Source organism: Sodiomyces alkalinus, assembly GCF_003711515.1.
Source record: "Sodiomyces alkalinus F11 unplaced genomic scaffold SODALscaffold_1, whole genome shotgun sequence".
Classification (NCBI taxonomy): Eukaryota; Fungi; Ascomycota; class Sordariomycetes; order Glomerellales; family Plectosphaerellaceae; genus Sodiomyces; species Sodiomyces alkalinus.
In genome coordinates, this window is record NW_021167079.1 from 7431693 (window position 1) to 7457737 (window position 26045).

At 53.8% G+C, this 26045-nt stretch overlaps 10 protein-coding genes across 10 annotated transcripts; 5 read left to right on the forward strand and 5 right to left on the reverse strand.

The window, feature by feature from the left end:
• Positions 1 to 2909: 2909 nt before the first annotated feature.
• Positions 2910 to 5184, forward strand: SODALDRAFT_342651 (hexose transporter; the record flags this gene model as incomplete). The annotated part of the gene is made up of 5 exons (XM_028613096.1): positions 2910 to 3098; positions 3236 to 3719; positions 3800 to 4100; positions 4139 to 4461; positions 4554 to 5184. 5 exons carry the CDS (start codon positions 2910 to 2912, stop codon positions 4805 to 4807), a joined length of 1551 nt encoding a protein of 516 aa, XP_028471604.1. The 3' UTR covers positions 4808 to 5184.
• Positions 5185 to 5261: 77 nt separating this feature from the next.
• Positions 5262 to 6147, reverse strand: SODALDRAFT_348429 (hypothetical protein; the record flags this gene model as incomplete). Its single annotated transcript, XM_028613370.1, has 1 exon — positions 5262 to 6147. The coding sequence occupies exon 1, from the start codon at positions 6015 to 6017 to the stop codon at positions 5262 to 5264; it is 756 nt and encodes a 251-aa protein (XP_028471605.1). The 5' UTR covers positions 6018 to 6147.
• Positions 6148 to 6835: 688 nt separating this feature from the next.
• On the forward strand, positions 6836 to 7784 carry SODALDRAFT_356025 (hypothetical protein; the record flags this gene model as incomplete). Its single annotated transcript, XM_028613879.1, has 6 exons — positions 6836 to 6911; positions 7165 to 7218; positions 7266 to 7315; positions 7394 to 7432; positions 7486 to 7536; positions 7716 to 7784. The coding sequence occupies 6 exons, from the start codon at positions 6836 to 6838 to the stop codon at positions 7782 to 7784; spliced, it is 339 nt and encodes a 112-aa protein (XP_028471606.1).
• A 178-nt stretch (positions 7785 to 7962) lies between these two features.
• SODALDRAFT_356026 (hypothetical protein) lies at positions 7963 to 11595 on the forward strand (the record flags this gene model as incomplete). The annotated part of the gene is made up of 2 exons (XM_028613880.1): positions 7963 to 8246; positions 8310 to 11595. The coding sequence occupies 2 exons, from the start codon at positions 7963 to 7965 to the stop codon at positions 11593 to 11595; spliced, it is 3570 nt and encodes a 1189-aa protein (XP_028471607.1).
• Positions 11596 to 12274: 679 nt separating this feature from the next.
• Positions 12275 to 14136, reverse strand: SODALDRAFT_268219 (GPI transamidase component GPI16; the record flags this gene model as incomplete). The annotated part of the gene is made up of 2 exons (XM_028607599.1): positions 12275 to 13703; positions 13787 to 14136. The coding sequence occupies 2 exons, from the start codon at positions 14134 to 14136 to the stop codon at positions 12275 to 12277; spliced, it is 1779 nt and encodes a 592-aa protein (XP_028471608.1).
• A 446-nt stretch (positions 14137 to 14582) lies between these two features.
• SODALDRAFT_270140 (LUC7 protein) lies at positions 14583 to 15475 on the forward strand (the record flags this gene model as incomplete). Its single annotated transcript, XM_028607700.1, has 2 exons — positions 14583 to 14939; positions 15014 to 15475. The coding sequence occupies 2 exons, from the start codon at positions 14583 to 14585 to the stop codon at positions 15473 to 15475; spliced, it is 819 nt and encodes a 272-aa protein (XP_028471609.1).
• A 733-nt stretch (positions 15476 to 16208) lies between these two features.
• Positions 16209 to 18028, reverse strand: SODALDRAFT_328015 (hypothetical protein). Its single transcript, XM_028610579.1, has one exon. The coding sequence runs from the start codon at positions 17766 to 17768 to the stop codon at positions 16494 to 16496; it is 1275 nt and encodes a 424-aa protein (XP_028471610.1). The 5' UTR covers positions 17769 to 18028; the 3' UTR covers positions 16209 to 16493.
• Positions 18029 to 18317: 289 nt separating this feature from the next.
• Positions 18318 to 19045, reverse strand: SODALDRAFT_258111 (hypothetical protein; the record flags this gene model as incomplete). Its single annotated transcript, XM_028607445.1, has 2 exons — positions 18318 to 18803; positions 18968 to 19045. Coding segments are annotated over 2 exons (564 nt in total), but the record flags the coding sequence as incomplete, so codon positions are not given.
• A 449-nt stretch (positions 19046 to 19494) lies between these two features.
• On the reverse strand, positions 19495 to 20195 carry SODALDRAFT_356032 (hypothetical protein; the record flags this gene model as incomplete). Its single annotated transcript, XM_028613881.1, has 4 exons — positions 19495 to 19604; positions 19707 to 19860; positions 19976 to 20102; positions 20185 to 20195. The coding sequence occupies 4 exons, from the start codon at positions 20193 to 20195 to the stop codon at positions 19495 to 19497; spliced, it is 402 nt and encodes a 133-aa protein (XP_028471612.1).
• Positions 20196 to 20401: 206 nt separating this feature from the next.
• SODALDRAFT_356033 (hypothetical protein) lies at positions 20402 to 23167 on the forward strand (the record flags this gene model as incomplete). Its single annotated transcript, XM_028613882.1, has 14 exons — positions 20402 to 20416; positions 20485 to 20669; positions 20755 to 20816; positions 20908 to 21096; positions 21152 to 21255; positions 21365 to 21458; positions 21571 to 21725; positions 21818 to 21857; positions 21926 to 22060; positions 22296 to 22346; positions 22422 to 22486; positions 22547 to 22778; positions 22873 to 23044; positions 23134 to 23167. 14 exons carry the CDS (start codon positions 20402 to 20404, stop codon positions 23165 to 23167), a joined length of 1533 nt encoding a protein of 510 aa, XP_028471613.1.
• Positions 23168 to 26045: the final 2878 nt, after the last annotated feature.

Genomic DNA, 26045 nt, shown 5'->3' on the forward strand with positions numbered 1-26045 from the left:
AAACGCGCACCTTAAAGCCTAATTAACGGTCTACCTAGGCGAGGAATTCCTTAATTATTACGAGGATATCCACTACTAGCTTACTCTTTATAACGTAGGTGGCCGTAAAACCACTATAACGGTCGGTGAAAAATATAAACCGCGAGTCCCCGTCGGATATTCTATTAAAATCCGTGAAATTAATCGCCCACCGCTCCCCTATATAAGCAGGTATAGTGTAAGGGCGCTTACTAATATACCGTTGAATCTTTATAAGCTTATAGGCCTTATAGTCGATAGTTATTAGCCCCTTTATTTTAACCCCCTACGTCTGCTCTTCTAGATGCCTAAGCGGTTTCGGGCTAGCGTGCCCTAGTCGTAGATACTATGAGATACCCTCCATAGTGCTTAGATAGCGCATCGTCGATTTATAGATAGCTTTTCGGGTAGAAGAAGAGCCTAGAAAAGTAGCCGTAGATTAGTTAGAGGGTATATATTTAATAACGATTTAATCGAAACGGTGACTTAGCTGGCATAGTATAGATCTATCGGAACGCCGAATATAGTTATTTAGTGGCTTTTAATCCTACTAGTATTCTTAAAGACGTAGGCGTTAATTAGAGATTAAATTATAGGCAAAATCCTCGTAGTATACGATGTTTAATAGCCTAAAATCAAGGCCTCCTATTAGTCCGTTTAACCTTACGGTCACGTTACCGTAACCTTTAATAGGCAGGGATAAACTGCCTGCGACTACGTAGTCTCCCGGCGTAGCGGGTGTAAAATCAGAAAAGCGGGGAAAATCGTTAAAAATATAAATAGTGGCACCGGAATTAAGGATAGTAGAGGTTCGAAAAGGGTAGCTAGTAGCAGTGCTAGCCGTAAAGGTAGCGGCGTGGGAGACGCCACTACGGACGCTACTATAGTTAAGTCACGCCTTTTTAAGCTATATAGAATCCCGGCTTATATCCTTCTTCACCTTCTTTACGGCGCGCAGTTCTTCCACTTCCGCGCGTAGCGAGGGGTTATATTTAAGGATCCGTTAGACGGTTATTTTAGTGCTCTCGAAGGGTGTTTAATCGTTATATACCGTATCCGGGAATAGATAAAAGTAGGTGTTAATATCGTGACTAGGTATAGCGTATACGCGGTAGATCTGCCCTCTCTATAGAGTAGATTAGCGGCGCTTAGAAGAGGAACGGTTAGTTAAAGTAGCTAAAGGTATGGCTAAAGATACCGCGGTAATAGGATTCTTAGCTTTATTCTTCCCACGGCCGCCCTTCTTATGGGGCTTAGCCGTGGCCTTTAAGGTATCTTTACCCTCTTTGCTTCCGGTGTATAGTGTAGGGAATACTATAGCGTGGTGGCTACCGCGTTTTCCTTAGTCTTTAAGTCTAGTATTAATATACTTCTAACTGAGGGTATAAAGGTCTCGGGTATAACTACCTGGTTATCTATAAGGCGACCCTTAGCCTTAGTCTAATCGCGGCCGGTATAGGGGCGTATACCTCTAAAAAAATCTATAACCTATATATACGTGGCGGGCTTCGAACCGGTATCTTTATAGCTTTATAGTGGTAGCTACCACTTATCTAACTACTCCCCGAGCTTCTTAAGACTATTAGTAGGATAACGAGTATACTCGATATACTCTGTATAGGTATCGGTTTAGCGGGTAGCCAGTTACTAATCCGTATCGCGTTTAACGGCTTTATACACCTCGCGAGGTATACCTCCTTATAGTAGTTATCTACGGCTTTAGTCGATAGTATTAACCTGCTAGGCTAGTATAGCATTAATCTCCTTTAGGTAGCTATCGTATTACGTTTATAGGATCTTCTAGCGCGCGATTTCGACGTCGTACGCTTTCTAGCTAGCGTCCGTAAGGTCGAGATATTACGTAGGGGTACGCTTAGGCGTTATAGAGGGGAAAGAGTCGTAATTCGGTATTATAGGCTCTTCGGGGGACTAAGTCGGATTAACTAGGCGGAGAAACCTCTATACGTTATTATAGGTGGTAACCGATTCGTATAGGCGTCGCCAGAGCTCCTAATCCTTATAGGTTTTATACGTAATAGGGCTAAGATACGCTATCTTAATAGTTATTTTATAGATTAACACGCTATATCGGCGCTGCTATATAGCTTCTTAAATCGATAGTAGTAAAGGTAAAAAGTAGGTAAAATAGGTATATCTTCACTTAGTAAGTAAGACTCTTAATTATTAAATAAAGCGTAGTCAAAATCGTCATAAAATAGGTCAAAAATTAATTAAGGCAATTATATATAATTTTCACTGTCTCAGACTGTCAGGGAAACAAAAGACTGTGGTCTGTTCGACATAGTTGAGGGCTGAAGGAATAAATGTGGCGGGTAATTAATTAATGTAATTAATAATTAATAACATTGAAAGGAGTTGGAGAATACGAAATACCTACCCCTGAATCCTCCCCCTGAATACCTGCCCCTTATTGTGAGATGGTACGGATTAACTTTATTGCCGAGCCCGGGAGGATATACACCGATACTATGATGGTTTAGGTTTAGCGCCTCGGTGTAAACGCCGTAAACGCCGAGTCCCGAGTATCTGTTAATAAAGTCGGAGGAGTGGGAACAAACAAGAATCAAGGCATATCTGTAGCCCTTACCTACCTAGGCAAACTTGTTATTTTATAAAATCTGGGGGAAATGTTCGTTTGTGTTTGCACTTTGTACTGAAAGTGGCAAAACTCCTCCCATTCTCTATTCCATACTTCTGAACGAGTCTGAGTTCGAATTCGTTAAGACGCCCTGGATACAGAGTCGCGACTTCGTACCAAGTACTCACGACTTCACGAGATCAAGGTACCGTACGGTCCGTACCTCACATGACCTCACTCTCTCCAAGTTAGGTACCGAAACGCTTGGCCACACCTAGGGCCACACCTTATCATGACAACCTCCGGCGGTACCCCCAATCGACCGATGGCCTCCGACCCGGAGAAGGGCGATGGGCCCGAATCCGTCGCACAGGGCCCCGGTCACCCCTCGGATTCATCCTCGATAGGTGCCGGGGCAGACCTACTGGCGGGCGAAGACGAGAATGTCGCTCTCGTCCGCAAGATGCATCTACTAAACAATGTACGGATTCCGGATTATTCGGCTCGGTCCCGCGACTCCTGAGTCCCGAGCCCTCCCCGGGGGTTTGATCTTGTCATCTTGTCTTGCTGGTCTCCTTGCACTCAGAAGGCAAGTCTAATCACCCATTACACGTCTAGGCAATCGACCAGATCGGCTGGACAAACTTCCACTGGAAACTCTTCTGCCTCAGCGGCTTCGGCTACGCCGTCGACTCCATGGTCGCCCTCCTGCAGAGCGTCATCGCCGCCCAGGCCTACCTCGAGGTCGCACGAAACGGGGGAGGTTACGAGACCGGTCTGAGCATCGCCTCCTACGCCGGGCTGCTCGTCGGCGCCCTCTTCTGGGGCATCACCGCTGACGTCATCGGCCGTCGCACCGCCTTCAACTCGACTCTGTTCATCGCTGCCGCTGCCACTATCGTCGCCGGGGCTGCACCTAGTTGGGAGAGCCTCGGCTTTTTTGTGGCGCTTATCGGCTTTGGTGCCGGTGGTAATCTCGTCCTGGACCCGACCGTCTTTCTGGAATATGTCCCTTCGTCTCAGCAGTGGTCCATCACCACCATGGCTTGTTGGTGGGGTGTCGGTCAAGCGTTCACCGGCTTTATCGCTTGGGGGTTTTTGCGTAGGCTCTTCTATTCCGCTCTTTTTTTTTTTCTGCCCGCAACAACTAGCAGTCCTCTCCGTCGTTAACGCCCCTTACAGCCCAGTCGCGATGGAACTGCAGCGTCCCCGAGGAATGCACCTGGCACAACAACAAGGCCTGGAGGCTGGTCTTCTTCACCGCCGGCGCCATCGTCTTCGTCATGTCCATGTCTCGCGTCCTCGTCGTCCGTCTTAAGGAGACCCCCAAGTACCTGCTCGGCCAAGGTCGCGACGCCGAGGTCGTCGACAACCTCCAGGCTATCGCGAAACGCTACGATCGCCCCTGCGATCTCACGCTCGAGCAGCTCGCGTCCCACGGCGACATCACACCGGCCAAACGAAGAAGAGGCACGCCCCCCGTGTGCTCGTCCTCCACATCAAGGGTCTGTTTGCGAGCAGGAGGCTCGCCCTCTCCACCCTCATGGTCTGGTTCTCGTGGACCCTCATTGGCCTGGCTTATCCGCTCTTCTACGTCTTCCTCCCGTCCATCATTTCTAACCGTATTCCCGTCGAGGAGTCGTCCTACATCACTTGGCGTAATTACACCCTGACCAACGTCTCGGGCATCGTTGGTCCCATCATCGCCGGCTTCCTCTCCAACATCAACTTTATCGGTCGCAAATACACCATGGTCATCGGTGCCCTTTTGACCATGGTCTTTTTCTTCGGCTATACGGCTGTCACCACCACGACGCAAAATGTCGCTTTTAGCTGCGTTCTTGGTAGGTTGTCCTTGTGCTGTTTTCATCAAATGTCTTTCCCCTTTTCATGAATCATTTCGTGTCCATGCTGACCTGACGCCTCCTCGGCAAAGCCTGCTGCATCAACATCTACTACGGCACCCTCTACGCCTACACCGCCGAGATCTTCCCGTCGGCCCACCGCGCCACGGGGAGCGGCATTGCCGTCGCCCTGAATCGCATCATGGGTATGATCTCTGCCGTCATCGCTGCCGAGGGAGGCACCGACACGCCCGTCCCGCTCTACGTCTGCGCTGCCCTCTTTCTCGTCCTCGCCTTGGTCTCTGCCGCGTTTCCCTTTGAGCCTCAGGGTCGTCGAAGCTCATAGAGGCCGCCTCGAACATAGTCGGTCACAGCATCTCGAGTCTCGGAATATATGGCATGAAGCCCTGTTCCACCTCACAATCTTACTACCTGGATACGAGAGATATTCACATCATTGATACTTAATATTCATTACATGCATGGTCTTGAGCAATACATTGATACGAGCCGAGCCGGGCTCGGGTAGCAACATGGACAGTCATGTATCTATAGCTTCAACGAAAAAGAGCACATGCACCCGAAGACATGTACAATGCGATGGGTCCAAACTGGTCACTAAGAGCACCAAGTCGTGTTATCTTTCTCCATGGTATAATTGTAAGTGCGTGGGCCAAGTATAGGAGTCAATATATTGAGCGAATGCCCACTGTTATTATCCCGTAAGACATTTTCCCCTGTGTACCAGCTGATGTTGCTGAATATAGCGGTGATGAACACGGTGCGTCCCTGTGGTCCCATCAAACAAGCAAAACCATCAACACCATGGAGAGGAGTGCTCCGACGTCAGCGACCTTGAACATGACAGCTGAAGCCTCGACGACGTCGCTGGAGGGTTCCGGTGCGACATGCCCTGTCTCATCCGGACTATGGCAGGCCTCTGAGCCATCGTGGTGTTCACATTCATCTTGGTGGTGGTGATGACCCTCTTCCAACCCTTCATGTTCCCCGGGATGCGTGCTGGACACGGGCTTGACAGAGACCGTGTGAGAACCACCGCCGTGCTCACCATGACCATCATGACCGTAGACCTCGGATGTCGACGTTTTGGTGACAACGGGGGCGTTGTGGGGAACCGAGGCGGTGATAACGGGTACAGTGAGGGTAAGCGTGTGCGGCTTGGGCCCACAGACCTCGCATACCTTGACGGTAGTCGTGAATCCGGGAGGGCAGTCGGTCGGGGCGGGCGTGTGGCAAGGGTTTTCGGGACCAGATGGGCAAGGATAAGTGATGGTGTAGGTATGCAGACCAGGGCCATCTGGGCCGAGAGTCGGCAGACAAGTGGTGTAAACCAAAGTACCGCCACCCGAACCGCCCTGGTCTTCGCCAGCGGTAGAGGTAGGGGCATAGCTGGTGAGGGTGACAGGAGGCAACGTTGTCGTGATTGTACAATTATCTGCTAGGCCTGGCGCCTCCTCTTGCCGGGGAGCGACGGGGATTAGGCCAGCCAGGAGGCCAACGGGGAAAAGAACGACGATGAGATGTAGGGCGACCATCTTGGCTGGGAATAAGCGACTGAACTTAAAGGCTCCTGTGCTCAAAAAGGGGATGGGTTGGGGGAAAACGAGTGGCGTAGAAGCACAAGGAGGCGTAACAAAACGAATGTGGCAGGTCAGTGACGACTGGAACAACTGATGGACACATGGGACTTTGAGCTTGTTTACTCCCTTTATATTAGAACAGAGTCGTTGTCTGACTTGTTGAAATCACTCACAGACTATCTAGCATGGTCAACCTTCGCAATATCATTCTTGATTGTTTGCCGATAAGGAAAACAGACTCGAAGAGTCGATCATCGGAATGCTTGTAGATGAGCTCAGCTCACTACCGGCTTCTACATGTTCCCCTATTTCGGACCTAAGTTATGTTTATGATCAGGAGAATCTCCGTTCCCGTCACGGAGGCGCGTCTACACTTTACTCCGTCCACATGTCCATTCTCAGCCTCTCAGGGGGGATGCGTGGTTCGCGGATCACAAGCATCCACAGTGCCGCCAATGCTGGGATCTGCCTAAGCAAAGTGCATGTGAAGATATGCCGGGACACAGCTTCAGGAATGGACTCATATAAGACAACTGGGTGCAGATATTAGCCATCTGCATCCGCGAGCGTCTTCAAGTCTCCTGTGGCTTGCCGCAAAGGCATAAAGCTTCCCGTATCTTGCTTGCCATGGAGATAGATAAGATGCTATCAGTGCATGTGTTGAACCTGATCTATATTCAAACATGAATGATTCGAGCATGGGCATTATGGATAGACCGTGGCGATGCCTTAATCGACAGCCCGGGCACAAAGGCCCAGGCATAAAGGGGCACATGAGCGCCGTCCTGCCTGAAATGTTGCTACCAACCAACCGTCCTCGCTGCTTTTTCGGTCTGACTGCGGCAGTGGGTGAGACATAGCGGGAGATCATCCAGGGTCTTCCAAGTCCCGCACAATATCGAGGCACTGTCTCGCCTGGGCAAGTGCCGAATACAATGAAAGAACACGCACCAAGAATCTTTATCCCTCAACTTTGATTGAGAGTTCCACTCTGTAGAGTATGATACGCAGTTATGTCTTAAATAGCACAGCTGAGGCCCATTGCTTAAACGCGCCGCAAAGGATTTTATGGCCTATACCTAACAGACACTGTTTCACTCAGGCGATTCCTCCGCCAGGAGGACTAAGTGGAGCGCGGACAAGCAAAGCTTGCACGGTCTATAGGGTCAGAACAGACTAACAGTCTGTCATCCGAGCTGTGAGTCCTCCAGTATGGCTTGCTTTCCATCATATGCCACATGGAAAGGTCAACCGTTCGTGTAGTCTGCTCGTCAGCTTCACCCAGGCACGTCCGGAATGCATTGCATTAAAGTCTGTCGTTACCAAAATAGGGGCAGGCTGGTGTCGATTTCTTCAACCCAGCACTCGTGGTGCATATGGCCAAAACAGGGCTCCAGGGAGGAGACACGCTTGACAATTCTAGAGCTCACAGGACTCCCTGGTGCTTAACTGGGCCAGACTTTTATCTGGGAATGTAGGTAAACTACGTAAGGGGGCTTCAAAACGGCCAACCTCGAGAGAAACCACCCTGCACTGTTTACTCACTTACTTTCCCAACTAATTACCTAGAGGTGGTTGTGAGAGTGCAGGACTCAGGAATCTGGCATTCTCCCTATCCTGGGCATTCCTGTCCTGGCCGCATGAACCATCAAGTCCCTAATGAACTGCAAGCAATACATCTCCGAGCGAGGGGAGATAGAGCTCGTGTGGGCTGCCGAGTGATCCCAACGTCTTATGGACCTGTTCGCATGTGTATATATTAAGGCCCATCCGAGTGAACCGATGCCAGAATCAGGACCTGGAGTGCGAAGAGAACCATCTCCCCAGTCCTTTCCCCCTGCCACATACTAACTCGTATTATTCAGAAGGCGTGCTCTTTTCTACTATTTCTCTTTTGGTCATGCGTCTCTCTGGCCTGGCCGTGGGCGCCTCCGTCCTTCTGGGACGCGCACTGGGCTTAGCCGAGCCACAGTTGCCAAACGAATCTGACTGTCCCGACGGCATCGAAGTTGTCACGGTGCAGCCAGTCGTCATCCTCACGGTTCAGCCTGTTCGGATCAGCTCGTTCATCCCGTCCAACACCGTCCTTACCATCGGCAGCGTTACCATCTCGGTTACAGACGCCCCTACAACTCTTGTCACTGATATCACTCTCACAAGCACTTCCACTTCTCTGTCGGCTGGGTAAGAACTCAACATCATCCCGAGTCTTACTACAAGGAAGCTAATACATATTGGTCCGAGTAGCTCGGGGCCACCCTTTACCGGTCCTTATACCACGTTGGCAGCCACTGGCCCTGGATTCGGACCCGGTCCGACGACCATTACTCTTCCTCCGAGTCGCCCTGATGGAACCGGAACTGTGATTATCGTGCAGCTAGATGCCACCGATATCCCTCCCACCTTTACAGGGCCTTTTACCACCGTTACAGGACCTTGGACTGGGACAGACCCCACGACAGTCACACTCCCTCCAACCGGCACCGGTACCGTTGGCATTGAGGTGATCCTGACACCGGCTACCACACCCCAGACCTTTACTGGTCCCTTTACGACGATCACGGGCCCGGGAACTGGAACGATTCCTACCACTATTACCCTACCTCCTACTGGATCAGGCACTGTTGGAACAGAGATCGTTCTGACGCCGTTTACTGTGGCTGAGCCTCCAACATTCACCGGCCCCTTCACGACTATTACTGGTCCTGGAACCGGCACAGTTCCTACTACTGTGACTCTTCCTCCGACGGGAACAGACACTGTGGGAACCGAGATCGTTTTGACTCCGTTTACTGCAGATGACGGTGCTGACCCTACTTTCACCGGCCCCTTCACCACCATTACTGGCCCTGGAACCGGCACGGCTCCTACCACGATCACCGTGCCCCCAACTGGGACGGATACCGTAGGCACCGAGATCGTTTTGACGCCGCCTGCCGCCACGGAGCCTACAACTTTCACCGGCCCTTTTACCACCGTCACGGGTCCTGGCACCGGCACTGCTCCTACCACTATCACTCTGCCTCCAAGCGGATCTGATACTGTGGGAACTGAAATCGTCTTGACGCCGCTCACTGTAGCCGAGCCTACGATATTCACTGGACCCTTCACAACCATCACTGGACCTGGAACAGACTCGGTTCCTACTACCATCACTTTACCCCCTACTGGGACTGACACCGTCGGAATCGAGGTTGTCCTGACCCCCAATGCGGAGCCGACCACCTTCACTGGCCCCTTTACGACAATCACAGGTCCCGGAACCGGAACTGAAGTGGAAACCATTACCCTCCCCCTAGCTGGGACAGATACAGTAGGAACTGAACTTGTTTTGACCCCTGCTACGGCCACTACAACTTTCACCGGACCCTTCACCACCATCACGGGTCCTGGGACTGACACAGTTCCTACTACTATTACTCTACCCCCGTCGGGAACTGACACTATCGGCACCGAGGTTGTCCTCACCCCCGCCACGGAGCCGATCACCTTCACTGGTCCTTTCACAACCATCACAGCACCAGGCACGGGCACTGAAGAGGAGACCCTTACCCTCCCCCCTACCGGAACAGGAACTGTGGGCACTGAAATTGTTCTCACTCCTCCCGGCCCTGACGCTACTACTTTCACTGGCCCGTTCATAACTATCACGGCCGAAGGAACAGGCACTGAAGAGGAGACGGTGACCCTCCCCCCTACTAGCACAGGAACTATCGGCACTGAGATTATCCTCACCCCTCCCGGCCCTGACCCCACTACCTTCACCGGTCCCTTTACGACCATCACCGCTCCAGGAACCGGGACCGAAGAAGAGACCGTCACCCTCCCCCCTGAAGGAACCGGAACTGTGGGTACTGAAATTATCCTGACCCCTCCAGGCCCTGATCCTACCGCGTTCACCGGGCCTTGTACAACCATCACGGCCGAGGGCACGGGGACTGAGGAAGAAAGGATCACTGTTCCCCCTGAAGGAACCGGCACTATAGGAAGAGAAATCGTTCTGACGCCACCCGGTCCCGATTTTACGGCGTTTATGGGTCCTTTCACGACTATCACCGCGCCGGGTACCGGGATAGAAGAGGAAACCGTCACTCTTCCTCCCACCGGAACTGGAACCATAGGAACCCAAATCGTCCTGACACCCCCTGGTCCTGAGCCTACCACCTTCACCGGCCCTTTTACGACCATCACGGCACCGGGTACTGGGACTGAGGAGGAGACTGTCACGCTTCCCCCTAGTGGAAGTGGGACTGTGGGAACGGAGATCGTCCTGACCCCGACGACGCCGGTCGCCAGCTTATCCTCGGATACTCCTCCTGTCTCTTCCGCTGAGCCTAGTGAGGGCGAGCCTGTTTCTTCTCCTACAGAATCGGATGCTTTTTCCTCCCCCGCAGAGTCTGATCCTGTCTCTTCTGCCGCAGAGTCTGCTCCCGTCTTTTCTCCAACCCAATCTGATCCTGTCTCTTCCCCCACCGAGTCGGACCCCGTCTCTTCTCCTGAATCGGACCCTGTTTCTTCTGCCACAGAGTCGCCCGAACCATTCTCTTCAGGCCCAGGCGAATCATCCCTCGAGCCCACCCCCGAGCCCAGCCAGAGCGAGCCTGCATCATCAGCATCCGCGTCGTCCTGCGTTCCCTCTCCGACCAGCATAACGCCATTCTGCGAGCAGGCCCTGCCACCCGGCTGTTCCGAACTGCAGTCCACCAACGGCCTCGCCCTGATCCCCGTCCTCGCAGAGTGCACCATCGCCCTCGGCCCCTACGCCATCGGCAACGTCGCCACCTGCCTCGCCACAATCCCCACCCTCAGCACCGTCGGAACCGACATCGCAGACTGCATCCTGGGCGCCCTGGAGGGCCGCTGCATCGAAACCCTGCCGGAAGCGTGCGAGGACCTCTCGGAATCCAACGGCCTCGCCCTCGTCGCCGACATCGCCGTGTGCGCCGTCGCCCTGGGCCCCTTCGCCTTCGGCAGCGCCGCCACCTGTCTGGCCACGGGGGGCATCACGTCCGAGTCCCAGGGCGTCAGCATCATCGAGGGTCTGGAAGTCGCGTTCGGGTTCCGGCCCGGAACCGGCGTCATCGTCGACGGGGGTGAATGTTCGCCGGTCCCGACCGAGGAGCCGGCTGAGCCTGTCTGCGCCCCGATCCCGGCTGCATGCCAGAACTTGGGTTCTCTTTCGGGCTTGGCGCTTGTACCGGCCGTCCCGGCTTGCACTGTCGCTCTCGGGGCCTTCGCCGTGGGTAATGTCGGGGCTTGCTTGGCGACGGATACCTTTACCGAGGAGACGGCGGGCGACACGGTTGTGTCTTGTCTTGAGGACGCCCTGGAGGACGTCTGCCTGGGGACGCTACCGCCGGCGTGCCTGAACCTTCAGGATAATGGCCTTGCCGAGCTTGCCGTCAATATCCCTCTCTGCACGGCGGCTCTCGGTCCTCTTGCTGCCGGGTCCGCTCTCGTCTGTTTGACTTCGGGATTGACGAATGGTAATTCGGTGATTTCGTGCTTGAACGACGCACTTTTCGGCATTTAAGTGATGCCTATTCTCAGCAATAGGAAATCGTCAAACACATTCAATGCTTCTCATTCCTGTTGTTTCTTCTGTGGCCTTTGGATATCGCTGGATTTGGGTTTCTGAAGTCCGAGACACTTGCAAACCATCGCCGGAGTATGTGGGCGGCGGCCAGACGGCAACTGCAAGGAAAAGGGAAGGGCAATTGGAGTCGAAGGAAAAAGATTGAGATTGACACCAAGACAAGAGTCGATTTTCTTCATATAGCCGCCTAGAATGCCATCAGCTCAAGTCATTAATCGATTCCTTCCACGTACGCCCACTCTGAGTGTACGCAGCGTCATGGAAAGCATCCGGTATAAGTGTCTTATGAAGTGTCGTGTCATATTGTGTCACAGGAAGAACCCGTAGCAGTAGTACGAACGTTCGAGTAAGACGAACATTCTTGCATCTGCCTCGAAGGAAGTAGTCGGATTCGAGCTGACAGCTTGAGGCTTTAACTAACAGCTGAGACAAGAGCCCTAGAGCCACAGCGTAGAAAGAGCGTAGAAAAAGCGCAAACACCGCAGAAACTGGACTACAATGTGGCCTATCCGTGAGGGCCCGTCGAAACGTAGGAATGCCGAGACAATCTGTACTGAGAAGAGTGAGAGAGAACACACCAAGCACGAGCGAAAAAAAAAAAAACCCCCCCAAGAATCTATTTCCGTGTCGACTTCCTGGACCTAAACTTCTCTATCAACTTGCCCAGCTTGGCTCGGGCTAGGCGACTCGGTGCCTCGTCGGCAGCAACGAGACGGCGGACGAGGATGTTGTACATGCCGCCGAAAGCAAGGGCAATGGCCGTCGACGTGAAGATGATGACATTATAAGGCATGCTGAAATCCGGAACGGGGAGGTTCAGCAGCAGGGTCGTGGTCCTCACGCTCTGCACGCGGGGGCGGACGGTGGTGATGACGGCGGCGGCGACGTCGAAGCCGCGATTGGCATCGGGGGGGTACTCCGTGTAGCGGAGGATGGTCTTCTCAAAGTCGTAGGTGAGGAAGACGGTCGAGGCGGGCGGGATCCGCATGCGCAGCTCGAGTTGCGTGCCTCTCGCACGATCCACGGCGGGGCGGTAGTAGATGTCCTCGATCATGGCGGGCTGGGCTTTCCCCCGTGATCCTTCGAGTCTGGCGTTCAAGGTGTGGAGATAGACCCTCATGAACCAGGGCAACGATTCCATGTAGATGAATTCGACTTCGGTGTCTTGGCTGGGGTTGGTGAGAATGGTCTGAACTCCTCCGCGCTCCTGGCCATGTCCCATTAAGCTGCGCTCGGCATAAATAAGGGGAGTCGGTGATTTAATAAGCTCGTCGTCCGTCGTCGTCATGGTCGTCGTGGTGTTCGCAATGATTTCTCCCGTGTCATCTGCGTCGGGAGCGGGGAGGATAATATCAAAGTCGCCCTCCGAGTCGAATGTAAAGCATCTAGACCTGCCATCCGCGTTCTTCATCTGGTGAACTCCAGCGGACGTGTAGACACTTCTGGAATGGGGAACCTGGATGCACACGGGCGGTATCTCCGGGTCCGTGAGAGGACACGTGCCCTTCATGGGATGGCCGAAGACCTGAGACAGAGACCACTCTTGGGACGCGTTGTAACCGAGAGGGAAACAGGTGTTCGGTGCATGATACGGCTTGGAAGTGTCGCACTTGAGGTCCCGACTAGGCGGCGGGCGTGGAATCTCCTGGGGCCGCTGGGACCGCTCGATGTCGAGAACCATGTCGATGGTCTGCTCAATCTCCAAGACGCAGTCGCCATCTTCGGGGCAGATGGGTTTGACGTCGATGGCCATGCTCTGGTAGGCAGAGTCGAAGAGCTTATGACCGTCCAACAGGGTGGAAACGCCCACCTTGCCCTTGCACGGGAGAAGCTTCAAAAACGGAGTGAGATTCTCCGTGCACACCACCTCCTTCGGAAGCACGCCGTGTAGTAGGCGAAGATTCGGGATCGAAGACGTCGGGTGGTCCCCTTCGGGTTGGAAGGACATGACGGGGCGGGTGGTTCGGGTGCCGTCGACGAAGTTGAGGGACGCGCAGAAGAGACCCGAGAGAGCGTTTGTCAGGATCAACCACTTCTCATCGGCCCTGGAGAGAAAGACAGCCGTGTTAGAGTGTCTGTGTGCCTCCAATGCATGAGGGTACAGGGGAAAAACAGAAAGGGACCATACTCCTCGTCGCTCTCAGACTCAAGCCAAGCCCAGAGCTCGACGCCCGTGCCTCCCTCCCGTTGCCCCTCCCATGGCCTGGTGCCCCAGCTTTCAGCATCCCACCGGCCAAGGCTGAACCTCAAATGCAGTTCTCGAGTGCCCGCATGCTGTAGGATCTGGCCCAGCGATCTGGGGAAATAACGGAAGTTGTGGGACTCAAAGTCGTAGAAGGACGTGTTCGAACGGAAGTTGAAGCTCGCCAGTAGCGCAGACAAGGGAAGTGGACGTAGATTCAGTTGCTCATAGTAGTCGGCTGCAGTGACCCAGGAAACGAGAGGAAGGAGGCAGATGAACGCCAGTAGATGGCGCATCTTGAAGGGGCCAAACAAGGGGGGTAAGAGGGCCAAAAAAGAAAAGAGGTTGTTGGACCTGGGGACTCCCGACGAACCGCCTAGGAAGGGTCTGGGGTGATGTCGCTGTGGACCGTGGATGTAGGGATGGAGACACAAGGGTCGCGTCGGAGTCCAGAGAGAGAAGGCGGCGTGGTTTTGGCAGTATAACTTATGTAAGCGACTTTTCTTCTCTCGTGGTGCGTACCTGTCCGTGATTACTAAGGTAAGTAAGCTCTTGTCGACTCTTTTCGCGTCAACGCTTCAGAAGTTGAGCAGCATCAACACCATCACCATCACCATCACCACATCCAGCAACGAGGAAACCAACAAAATCGGACCACTAAACCTCTCGATCTACCATACTACGCTTTTCCCCTGACTATTAACTTTTAATTCGTTTCAACAACACCCACGGCTCATTCACCATGGCGGCCGAGCAAAGAAAACTGCTCGAGCAGCTCATGGGAGCTTCGGCATCCACCCGCCACGCCCAACTCTCCATGACCGACCCCAAAGTCTGCCGCTCCTACATCGTCGGCACCTGTCCCCACGACCTCTTCACCAATACCAAGCAAGACCTCGGCCCATGTCCGAGGGTACACTCGGAGGGCCTCAAAGTCGAATACGAGTCGTTGTCCGAGAAGGAGAGGCAGCGGTACGGCTTCGAATACGACTACATGCGCGACCTCCAGAAGTACATTGACGATTGCAATCGCCGCATTGATGCCGCCCAGAGGCGATTGGAGAAGACCCCGGACGAGATTCGGCAAACGAATGTTCTGGTATGCTATTCAGTTATTCCATTCCCCAAGTCCCCCCTCGACGTGTTGTTCTGACCCGTTTTTCTCTCCCCCAGCTCAAAAACATCTCCGAGCTCAACACCAGCATCAGCAACGGCCTCCTCGAAGTCGAGATCCTCGGCGAAATGGGCGAGGTCTCCCGCGCCATCGACGAGTACTACCGCGTCCGCCAAGCCCAGCAGACGAAAGCCGAGCGCGAGAAGGAGCTCAAGGAGCTCTCCGACACCTCGGGTCCCTCGGGCCACCAGAAGCTCCAAGTGTGCGACGTCTGCGGCGCCTACCTGAGCAGGCTGGACAACGACAGGCGGTTGGCCGATCACTTCTACGGGAAGATGCACCTCGGCTATGCCCAGATGCGCAAGACCTTTGAATCGTTCCCCAAGGACATGCGCGGGAGGATGCGGGCGCCGCCTATCGATGACGATAATGCCGGGTCGGGCGGACACCATAGGGGGCCTCGCGGGGGTGGGGGTGGGTATCGTGGACGAGGGGGCCGAGGCTACCGAGGCGGATGGTAGAAGCCTGCTGCTATATAACGCCTTCGTCTCGTGAGCAATACGGTTGGCTTATTCCGGAAAGCTTGGGTTCGTCCCGCATCCCCGAGCTGCTGCTCCACAAGACGCAATTACCTTGACTTGCCACTCGTCTACATCCAGGGGACTGTCGCAGAAACATCATCGGCTCGCGACAGAGACACACCCAAATTTTGGTGTCGGCCTCCCTGCTCGACTCTTACAACCCTACATACAACATCGACGCATCCACGGCAGTTCGTGGACCATCGCCTCTCCCTTTTCGGTCGACGGAGAGGTGGTAGGTCAGACTACGCGTGTCGTCAAAATTGAGATTGGGTATGCAGCATGCTCTCGACTCGCACACTCTGTCTAAACACGGCCATCATTTAACTGACTGCACACCAGTTGCGGGACGTGCCACAACCCCGCCTAGCAATTCACTTCAACCCACGAATTATCAACACAGATTGTGAGACTGAGCCCGAGAACTGCACTGCACTCACTGCATTATTACCATGACTGGTAGCTTTAGGGTCATTCAATCGCCCGTCTTAAGTTTGGGTTGGCTCGTGTCAGTTGTCCACGTCCATTACCGCATACAGCGGTATTGATTCGCCTTAAGCGACTCGTCATCCCAGCCAGCTTCGGCGGTCTTTCTATGTCTTATGGCAAAAGAGTTCGTAGCTAAGATAGACAGTGAAGCCAGGGGATTTTGTAAAGATACCCAATGTAAAACAATACATTACCTTACTGTTGATGCATCATACATTGATGAAGCTCCAATTACTTTGCAATTAATTACTGCATCCCAGCATCAAGAAGGCGGCATGCATTGCCGACAGTTTCCTCGTCGTCCTGGTTCAGCCTAAGCCTCGCTTTTCTAACTTCCATGCTGCATATTTATTATACTTGGCAGCTTCTAACGGCTTGGTGCGCATCTGTTACCGCTGCAGATTCCCGCCCGGCTTTCATTTAAACCGCCCAGTTTACCCTTATACTTCCCTCGCTTTCCCCATACTTATTATGGCTTTTTGCCTACTTTTTCGTCTAGGGCTTCCATTTCTTCCCCCCAGTTAGTGCTTGCCAGCGGCGACAGCGGGGACGGCTTGTCCTCGGTGCCGGGCAGCGCCGGAAAATCCTCCGTGTTGATGACAGGCTTCGTCGGGAGCTCCGCCGATGCGTTGGACGGCGCATCGTCGTGAAGACCGTCTCTATCCCGGTTCGAACCACCACCGCCGCCGCTGCCACGGCCACCTCGACCACGACCCGGTCCGCCTCTGCCCCGACCCCTACCTCTGCCGCCGCGAAACCCCTCCTCGCCGACGAACCGATTGCTAGCAGAATAGCCATCGCCATCATCACGAGCATATCGGCTATCCGCCAGGGAATTCAGTCCCCTCGCACCCCGTACACCGCCATGCGCGCCATGGAAATCCCGCACGTCCTCCTGCTCCTCCTTCCCCTGGTCCCACCCCCCTTCCTTATTCTGCATAGCGCGCAGCTTCCGTTCGCGGTTCTTCGCCCGCTCCTCATCCATCCGCCGCCTCTCCTCCTCCCCGCGCCGCCGCCGTTCCTCCTCGGCCTTCCTCCTCTTCCGGGCCTCCTCCATACCCTTGGCGTACGCCTCGGCGTGCGTCCGCTGGTCAGCCTCGGCGCGCTCGAATTTCCGCGTCGTCTCCGCGTTGAGGATCCGCATCTTCTCCAGCCGCGCCGCTAGCTCTTCTTCCGTTAGCTTGGTGCGCGGGTTCGCGCCCGACTTGATTCGCTCTTCGGATCGGAGCGCGGTGTTTTGGCCCGGTATGGCGGGCCCGGCGGCGGGGGCGGCGGGGGCGGCGATGGGCTTGCTGTCGCGTGAGGAGGTTCCCGTGTCTGCGCTGGGGCTGGCGGGAGCTGCGGGAGCGGTGGTGGGTGGAGGAGTGGCATTCTTGGAGGAAGAACGCGTAGCGGGGGACTGGCGGCGCGGACGTGAGGAGGGTCGTTTGTCGCTGTATTTGGAATTCGCGAGGCCCTTCGTAGCGGCAGGATATGGCGCGCTGGTTAATCCCTTGTCCTGTGCAGTCGGCTGCTGGTTGGTCTGGGGAGCAGGCTCTTGGGGAGCAGGGGAAGCAGTCGGAGCAGTGGGAACAGAAGGAACGGTGGGAACCGTGGGAACGGTGAAAACAGTCAATGTCGACGCGGACTCTTCTGTAGCTGCGATGGGCGCATCCTCTTCGATGAGCTGGTTGTCGTCGCTGATCGGCTCGAAGTCGTCGGCAAACAAATCGTCGTCCGTCCGCCCGCCAAACTGATCGTCCATGATAGTAGGTAATTATAATTAGAGGCGTATAAGAGAAACCAAAGCAATGCTGGAAAAGAGGATCACAGATGATGCTGTGTAGCGATGCAAAGTCTGGGGAGCAAAACACGAAGACGGACTATGGAGTTCAAAGTTGCTTTTACTTGCTGATAATTATGGCGTAAATACGTACCTACCGATCCAAGCAATTGGTTCAGTACAATCGGCACCTATCAGAAGCTACGAGATCCTACTGGAGTTCCTTGTACCTGCTGTCATTACAACTGTCAAGTTCCAATGACCTTGAGCGCATCCGAAGAATAACCGGGGCGGTCAATTGTCCGGGACTAGACAAGTTGCAAGTCATAAATTAGGTAATATACCGTATCTCCTAACACCGACTGACCGACCGACCCAACACCGTGCATAACCACGACCATTTGAAAGTGGAAAAACGAAGCTCGCACCAGATAGACCCAGAAATTCGGAAAGATGTGCTTCAACAGCGTGCCGGCGCTGTCCCTGTCATCATTGAGCCCCATGATTCAGCTCTAGCAAACCAACCGGTTCTTCCCCCCGACTAACCCGCTCCCAGAACCTCCTCAGCCGCCACACCCTCCCGACCCCGCGACTCTCCTCCCACCGCCTCATCCCCTCCTCGCGCTGCATGACCTTGCTCTTCCACACGGCGCCCACCCACCTCCGCAACCCGTCCTTCAGCTTCTGCTTCTCGATGGCCCGCCGCCGAGCGACGAGCCCGGGGGCGACATGGACGGTGGTCATACCCTTGACGCACTCCGCGGGCAGCACGGCCCGCTCGACGAGAGCCTCGGCCGAGGGTCGGGAGGCCAGACGGCGGGCAAGTTGGATGGATTTGAGGGATCGGTCGAGGCGGCGGGAGACGATATTCGTGTGGGTGAGGAAGATGGAGCGGGAGATGAGGTCGGAGAGGGGCGGGCGGGATGCCAGGAGGGGCCGGAGGACGGCGCGGGTGTGGCGGAGACGGTAGGTGCGCAGGATGGGAGCTAGCGAGAGATGCCGGAGGTGATGGTTAATCTGCTGGTTGGTTAGCCCTAGTCTCACATTTTTGTTCTTGTTATTATTCGTCTCTGTTGAAAGGATGCCCTCTCTAGCATGGTAGCAGGGTTAATCTGAGGAGGCGAATCCCGCAGAGGACAGGCGGTTGAGAAAAAGAAGGGGGAACGCGCTGGGAAGCACACCCTAGACGTAGAGAGAATATCATCTATATCGAGGAAGCCCAGGATGTTGAACAATACTTCATTGGGCATATTTGACAGGAGCACCCTCGCAGTGGGACTGGGCGATCGTGGTAGCCGGTCATCATCATGTGCCTCTCGAGGCCGAAATCCGGCCGACGAAGGAAGAGGACAGATGCAGAGAGGAAAAGACCGCATGTCAAGTTCAGGCTGAGTGCTGGGTCGATGCCAGGGTCGGGCATCGACAATAGCTACCTCTGTGGAGGAGAAAGGCGGTGGAGGTGGGAGGATTGACGACGGGGCCGACATGTCAGAGAGGTCCGAATTTGGTCGAGGAGCTTATGATCTGATCTGGACGGCCAAAGAGCGGCTTCGCTAAGGGAAAAGGAAAGAACGGGTCTTCAGACCGAGCAATAAGCGGGCCGGGGAGGGGAGCGTAGAGTAGCTGGCTAAGGCAAGACCTCGCGAAAGCCTTGTTGGTTGCCTGGGTAGTTGCCTAACCTCGGGCGGAGGGCATGGATAGCAGATCCTCAGCCTTGGTAGAGCTTTGCCCTCTGCTCACTTGTGCAAGGGATGACGCCGTTACAGGAAAGCAGAAAATGCCACCTCAGCACTCGCTCGAAATCGCAAGCGTGTGGAGCTAGGCAGGCAAATTGCCAAAAAAGAAGATACCGCGTCGCGTCAAGGAGGAGAGAGGAACAGACGACACGGGATGATAGAACAGGTCACGGTGTCGGTGGACGACCGTAGAGCGGTGTCGACGGGGAAGACAGTGAGTGCGGGGGGGGAGGGGTGCCAACGGGGGGGGAAGCCGTCGAACAAGCTCGATACGAAACGGCACCGAGATACGTTTCTGGAATGAATATCTCGATTGAAGGCTGAGGTTGGGCGTCAATCTCGGAGTGGGCGTCGTGAAGAAAGTTTCGGGGCGTATGGTCGGGATAGGAGGTACGGATACTAATGGGAGCCTAAGTTCTTCGTTGATCGCAATGCCGTGCAGCTAACGGTGACAGGAGGGTCCTGGGTTATGATCAGCCAGACCAGGCTGCCTCCTCGGGACTTGTTGTAATCATGGGATGGGTAGAGTTGATTGAAGAACTGTTGCAGGAAGACGAAAACGGCTGCCTCGGGACCCGGTCTGTGACGTGATATGTGACACGACTTGTGCTGCGCTAGTCCGGAGGCAGGAGCCAAGGAAGTCAGGTACCTTGCCATGTGACTGCACCTGCATACGGGGGTACAGGTACATTGCAGACTACCTAAGCAGACCACCTTTCCTTAAGCAGACTAAGGCAGGTCACCTGCATTGTCCCTTGGTTGACGCCAATGTTCTCAGCACCTAGGAGTACGCCAGACGAAGTAGAGAGTACAGAATAATTGATCGTACCTCAAGATATTCCGCGACTCCCACCAAAATCGAGACGAGGAGAACTCAATATGTACTACAAATATGTTAGTCATCACCGCGCACTGCATTATATCCACCATTTGCATTTGATCGTGGTTGTCTGTCCTCTCAGATTCGTACTGCCGATGCCATCACATCCTCCATTACCAACTGCCAACTCGTTTCATCCCCCGGGTTGATTCCTCCGGGCTTAGTCGATACGAAGTACTTCGTACAACACAGAGCTCCCCCTTGTTTGATCTGCGAGTTCGCGTTCGCCAAGGAGGCTCAAATGCGGCCGCCAACTCCTTCCTGCGGGTGACCGTGATCACGCCCACGTCTACGCCCGATCATGATAATCGTCACCATTGTCAATGTCAAATACCTCACTTCCGTATCTCAGGCTCCGATTCATATTCGTTTCCTTCTGGACCGATGTGCTGTTGGCCATTTACACTGGCCAGTGTGGACAACGCGACAAGAGGTCTTCCTGATCCTCAACGGAAACCAGCCTCCTACCGACCCTTGTTGCTCGAGTAATTACGCTCGGTGGTAGTTGTCTTGGGAGGCATCCGGCCCTCGAGGCTGAAGGTCCCCGCCCCGCACAACACAAACCAAGAACAACTCACAACTCTCACGCCCCCATACCTCTTTCAGCCCCTGCAACTCATTGGCAGGGTTAGATCATGTCCCAGCATGAACTCGGAGGGCAACAATCAACAACCCCATCCCATTGCGCCGCGTGGTCCGACAAACATGGCCATTCTTTGACACGTTGTCAATACAGGCTTGCCTCGCAGTGGGGAATCTATGGCAGGTTCCGCCATTGTCTCTCACACACACACTCTCTCTCTCTCTTATGATACTCGATGACTCGAGCGCCAGCTTGCAATCGATCGTGACGGTGACGGCGTGACCTCGTCTCGGGCTCCTGGGTCTTTCTAAAAGTCCGACCTGTCTTGCATGAACTCAATTCGCATTGTTTATGTCCGGCCAATCAAATTGATCCATAGCTTCCTGTGCAGATGTACTGGAAACGCGGCCCCCGCGGACCGCAGGGCCAGTTTGCTCGACCGCGATCCCCAAACAAACCTTCGTCGACCCATTGTACGAAGTAGCAGGCAGGAACAGCATTCTCCTCTCTCATCTTCTCTTGTGTCGTTACGAATTCTATCCGTTATCCGTACGCTGGCGACCTATTGCATGGTTCCCCACAAAGGGGCCAGTTTTCCGTTGAATACCTACCTTCCGGTAACGAACGTGCAGCATGTTTCAAAACATCGCCGGCTCGTCTCTCTGCGTTCCGTGCATTTCGTGCGTTTGCGTGCCTCGACGACCAATCAAGCAGCCAAGGGCGACCTGCTCGTCATTGGAGTTAAATCGAGGTTGTTCCCGTTCTCGGCGCCCAATCACACCCTTTAACAACGACGCATGATTTCTATACCACATGATTCGCAGGAACCCAGATCAATGGTTTGGTTGTGGAGGAGTTCTACACCTTCTGTCGTCCTTAGTGGTGGGAGTTTATTAACTTGTTCTACGTGTCCGAAGTACAACGTTTTTTCTCTTTCTAGCGCCTTTCGAGATGATCGTGCAAAGGTGCCTCGCTATCTGGCCTATCAGCATCTCTGAATTACAAGCTGTCGGACATCGGACGTCGGACTATATTTATTCCGATAGACTTTCATACCTGGCACGCAACGGCGCAGGTACGGTTATTTTTGGCTCTCGGGACGGCCCGTGGCACCATTGTCAAGCAAGTCCGCTCCTTAAGACGCGGATCAAGACTCCCAGTCATTCCGAATAAGACGATGAAGCTTGTGTTAACATGATATATCAAACGCCGTTCCTTGAGATCCAACTAATTCGATGTCTCTGAAAACAGTCGGCCTCTAATTGCTATGGCCCGTGTTGAAAACAGATTCTGCACGTGTACATAACTAGGCCAACAACCCCAGCTGGGCCAGCTCAGGCTGCCAGTGGGCAGCCCATCCAGTGACTGTCTTCCCCACAAAATAGGAATCCTGAAAAGGATAGTGAGGTGAAAGGATTTCACGCGACTCTTTCCAGAAGTAGGCAAGACAGGCTGCCAACTCATCGTCCCGTCGCATCCGGCTAAGACGGCCCCTGTCAAAGTTTCACCCGTCTTCCCCGTCCGGGGTTCCTAAGTTCCTAAGTATTAGGCTTGGACTGAGTCCAACTTCTCACCGGTGTCATCTGCAACTGATCAACCATCCTGGATGTACCAACCGTCGTTTCTGTCTGGACACGCCAACTTTCTTTCTATGATCCTGGCACGCTGGCTGCGGCTGGCATTCCCTTGCAAGCTTCGTGCTGGCAGACTCCTCCTACCGACTCCTCGTCAACAACTCACACTAGCTACTGCCGCCACTGATACGCCCCAGCCACTGGGAACGTCGTGCCCCCGTGAACACAATCTAGCCTCGTCATTGATGTGTGTACGTGTGGAAAATACACACCGCCTCGGATACTGCTTAATCTTGAACTCATCCTGCCCGAGGACAGCTTCAGTCTTCGCTCCCACAATCTTCAAATATTTCTGATAAATCTGCAATGACTTTGGGCTTTCATCATAATGATGCGGAACAACAAAGCAGCTTCCAATGGGGTTGCGGCGGATATCCCGCGTCCAGTTGCGAACATATACCGGCACACTTTACTGCAGAGTATTTGTAAGTTGACGAATACCACGGAAGGCTGGTTGGTGTGTGTCTCACTCTTGCCATAAATCCCACCTCTCGGCTTAATGTCGAGGTCACAGAAACGAGGAGGAACAGCTGTCATCCCGCATTTAAAACCGCCACCATTAGTATCTGACTATCTGTACTTCTTTCTTTCGCATCATCCCATGTACTTTATTTGTTTTCGTCCTGCCTAAGGTACATAAAGCAATGGTATGGTTTGCAGCAAAATCTTTACAACATATGTAGCACAATCTGTACAGCAAGTTGAGACTAATAATAGCTTACACGACCTTGGTTGTGCCCCAGAAACCCGGCAATAACTCGGAGCCAAAAAGAAAAGGAGAAGTAGCAGTAGAAGAACGCTCGTTGATACGAAGTATAACTTGTAAGTACCGAACCTGACCTGAACCCTCATCGCAATCGCAGTGAGGGAGTTAGAGACTTCCCCCTTTTGGAACATGGAAACCATGCATCAGAAAATGGGGCCCAGAAACCGGTCGCCACGTCGCCCTTGGCCTTCCTAGAACCGACCAACACCAAAACAATCGCGGCCGCAGCGAACAGTGTGGGGTGATCAAGGAGGAAGCGAGAGGCGAAGAGAATGCCCGCAGAAGAACGTCACATCGTGCTAATAGCGGCCGGTGATGGCAGGCTGACGGCGAATCAGCCCCCCTACAGGCTATGCGCCCGTATGTGTGTCCTCTCATGTGAGGTAAGGTCCCTGCGGAAACTGCACTGACTGACGGTCTTCTGTTGACCTTCTTCTGCCGTTGTGATATTATTTTCCCCTTTTGCTTTCCTATGACTCGAGGGACACGAGAAGTCCAAAGTGACACGTCTCACTCTCACATTGATGGTATTGCTCACTGAATACTACGTGTATTTTCTAACTAAGCTTTGTCGTAAATCGATAGTGTGGTAAAGCATACAGAGAACAAAAAGGATGATGTTAGCTTCTACGTCGTGTTAATACAGATCCCAAAACCTGAAACTAAGTGACGGGTTTGACAGAATGGGAAACCAAACCACTGCTGACGACTTTTGGATCTTTGTCACATTCCCTAGTCCCTGCCGCCGTAATTCTCATTGTCGCGCGTCTACTTGTATTGTCATCGATGCTGGCCGCATGATGGGTCGGGCCACGTCCATGGCATGTTTCGTCCTTTCCCGCTTCGATGCCTGAAAAGGGACAGGGGTTGAATGGAGATCATACAGCGCTGTATCCCGAAAAATTCTTCCCCGGGGTTAATTCGCGGTTCGCGGCTAACATGATTACGGACTATCGCGAGAGGCGGCGAGACACGCAGTAGAGGTGGAGGATACGGTATACCTTAGTCAGGTCTGGAGATCATCCGCAGTCTAAGCTTCAAAGATGCATTGGAATTTCTCCGGGGATATTCCCGATTCCCCGCCAGACAGGACTGGAAGGTAAGGTGACAACGTTGTAGCTGTGATGCTGCGCTGCCGTGCTTCCTTGGTATATCTCCGTACGGTTCTGAACTCGACCAGTCAGAAGAGTTGTTCTCACCGAAATTGACGACCTTGCATTGACGTATCAGAGAACGCGGGACCTGACAAGGGGCACAGGTAGATCCTGGTCAGAATTTTTTTCAGCAAGATAAAGAGAAAGAAAAAGAGCAAGAAAAGTAGTACCCTGGCTAACAAGTGGCTTCACTCTCCCCAGAGATGGCCTGTGAGTATGTGACCCGCAGGGCCGCAGAAAAAGGGGGGGAGGGCCCGGAAGGGAAAAAAAGGGGGGGTGTGCAAGATGATCCAGCACCGTCTTGGCCCCCATGCCCCTCCTCACACAACGGACGAAGAAGTACCTCGTTGGACGTACGACGTAGAGCTATAGCGGCCGGCTCTGAACCGATCTACAACAGCAGGAGCAAAGGCATGGAGTACAGAGCACGGGCCGTCCCTGATATGGAAATGCAAGGTGCGGAAACATGCTCGTAAGTAGGTAAGTGGGGTGGGACTTGCCGCCTTGCGTCTTGCGGCTTTGCCATGCCATGCAGCAGCAGCAGCAGTATATGGTGCCGAGAATGTGTGAATAGTACATACTCAGTCCTTTCGTCAGGTCGTTCGAGGATGGCCGGGTAAGGGGGGAGGGGGAGGCTAGGTCATAGCAGGACAGGATTAGGGATGACCAAGCAAGGAAGCAGGGTATCTGCCGCCTTGGGCAGAAAGTACTAGCAGACGGGTCTCAAAGCCAATAAGGCAGCAGAGAGACGTCGGAAACACAAAGGCGGGGGGTGTGTGTGGTTGCGTTGGACCTTGGTGTGGGTTTACAGAATGGGGAAGGGGGGGGGGGGCGAGCACACCTTGAGGTGCTTGGCTTGCCCCTGGACAAGAGGAAGATGGGAAAAAAGGAACAAGAAGAATAGAATAAAAAAATGAATATTGAAAAAGAAAAAAAAAAAACATCAAGGGGTCTCTCCTGTGTCCTGCGGGATGTGCAGCGAGAGAAATCCCCGGTTGAACTGCGATTAACCTCCCCCGCCAGCCCGTGTTGATGTACCACCCCCATGCACTGGGCCTCTGGTAGGGTGGGGAACTTCCGAAGTAGTTAGAGCGTAAAAAGGGGGTATGTTGTAGACGATAGAGGTATTTGCCATCATTTGGGCATGGACTACGCACGTATACACGCCATTCAGGGAGGGGGTGGCCCTGCCGAGGCCCCTGAATAGCCGCGATCAACGTGGCAAGCGATGGCTGCCCGAGACTAGGTTCTGTGAGTTGGGGACATGGGGGGTACGGGTATGGGGGGAGGATGGACCGCATGGGGGCCAGAGGGGTCAAGTGAAAAGTCCGACCCGTATGCATAGGGCCAGAGACAGCATAGGTATTGGAGCCAGAATGCGGTAGAGGTCGGGGCAGATCCGGAGCATGCGGGATGTGATGTACGGTGTAGTATCGTATCATACGCACGTACCACTCCCAATGGCATCTGAAGTCATTCAAGAGGTTGTCAAGAGTATCCGGAATT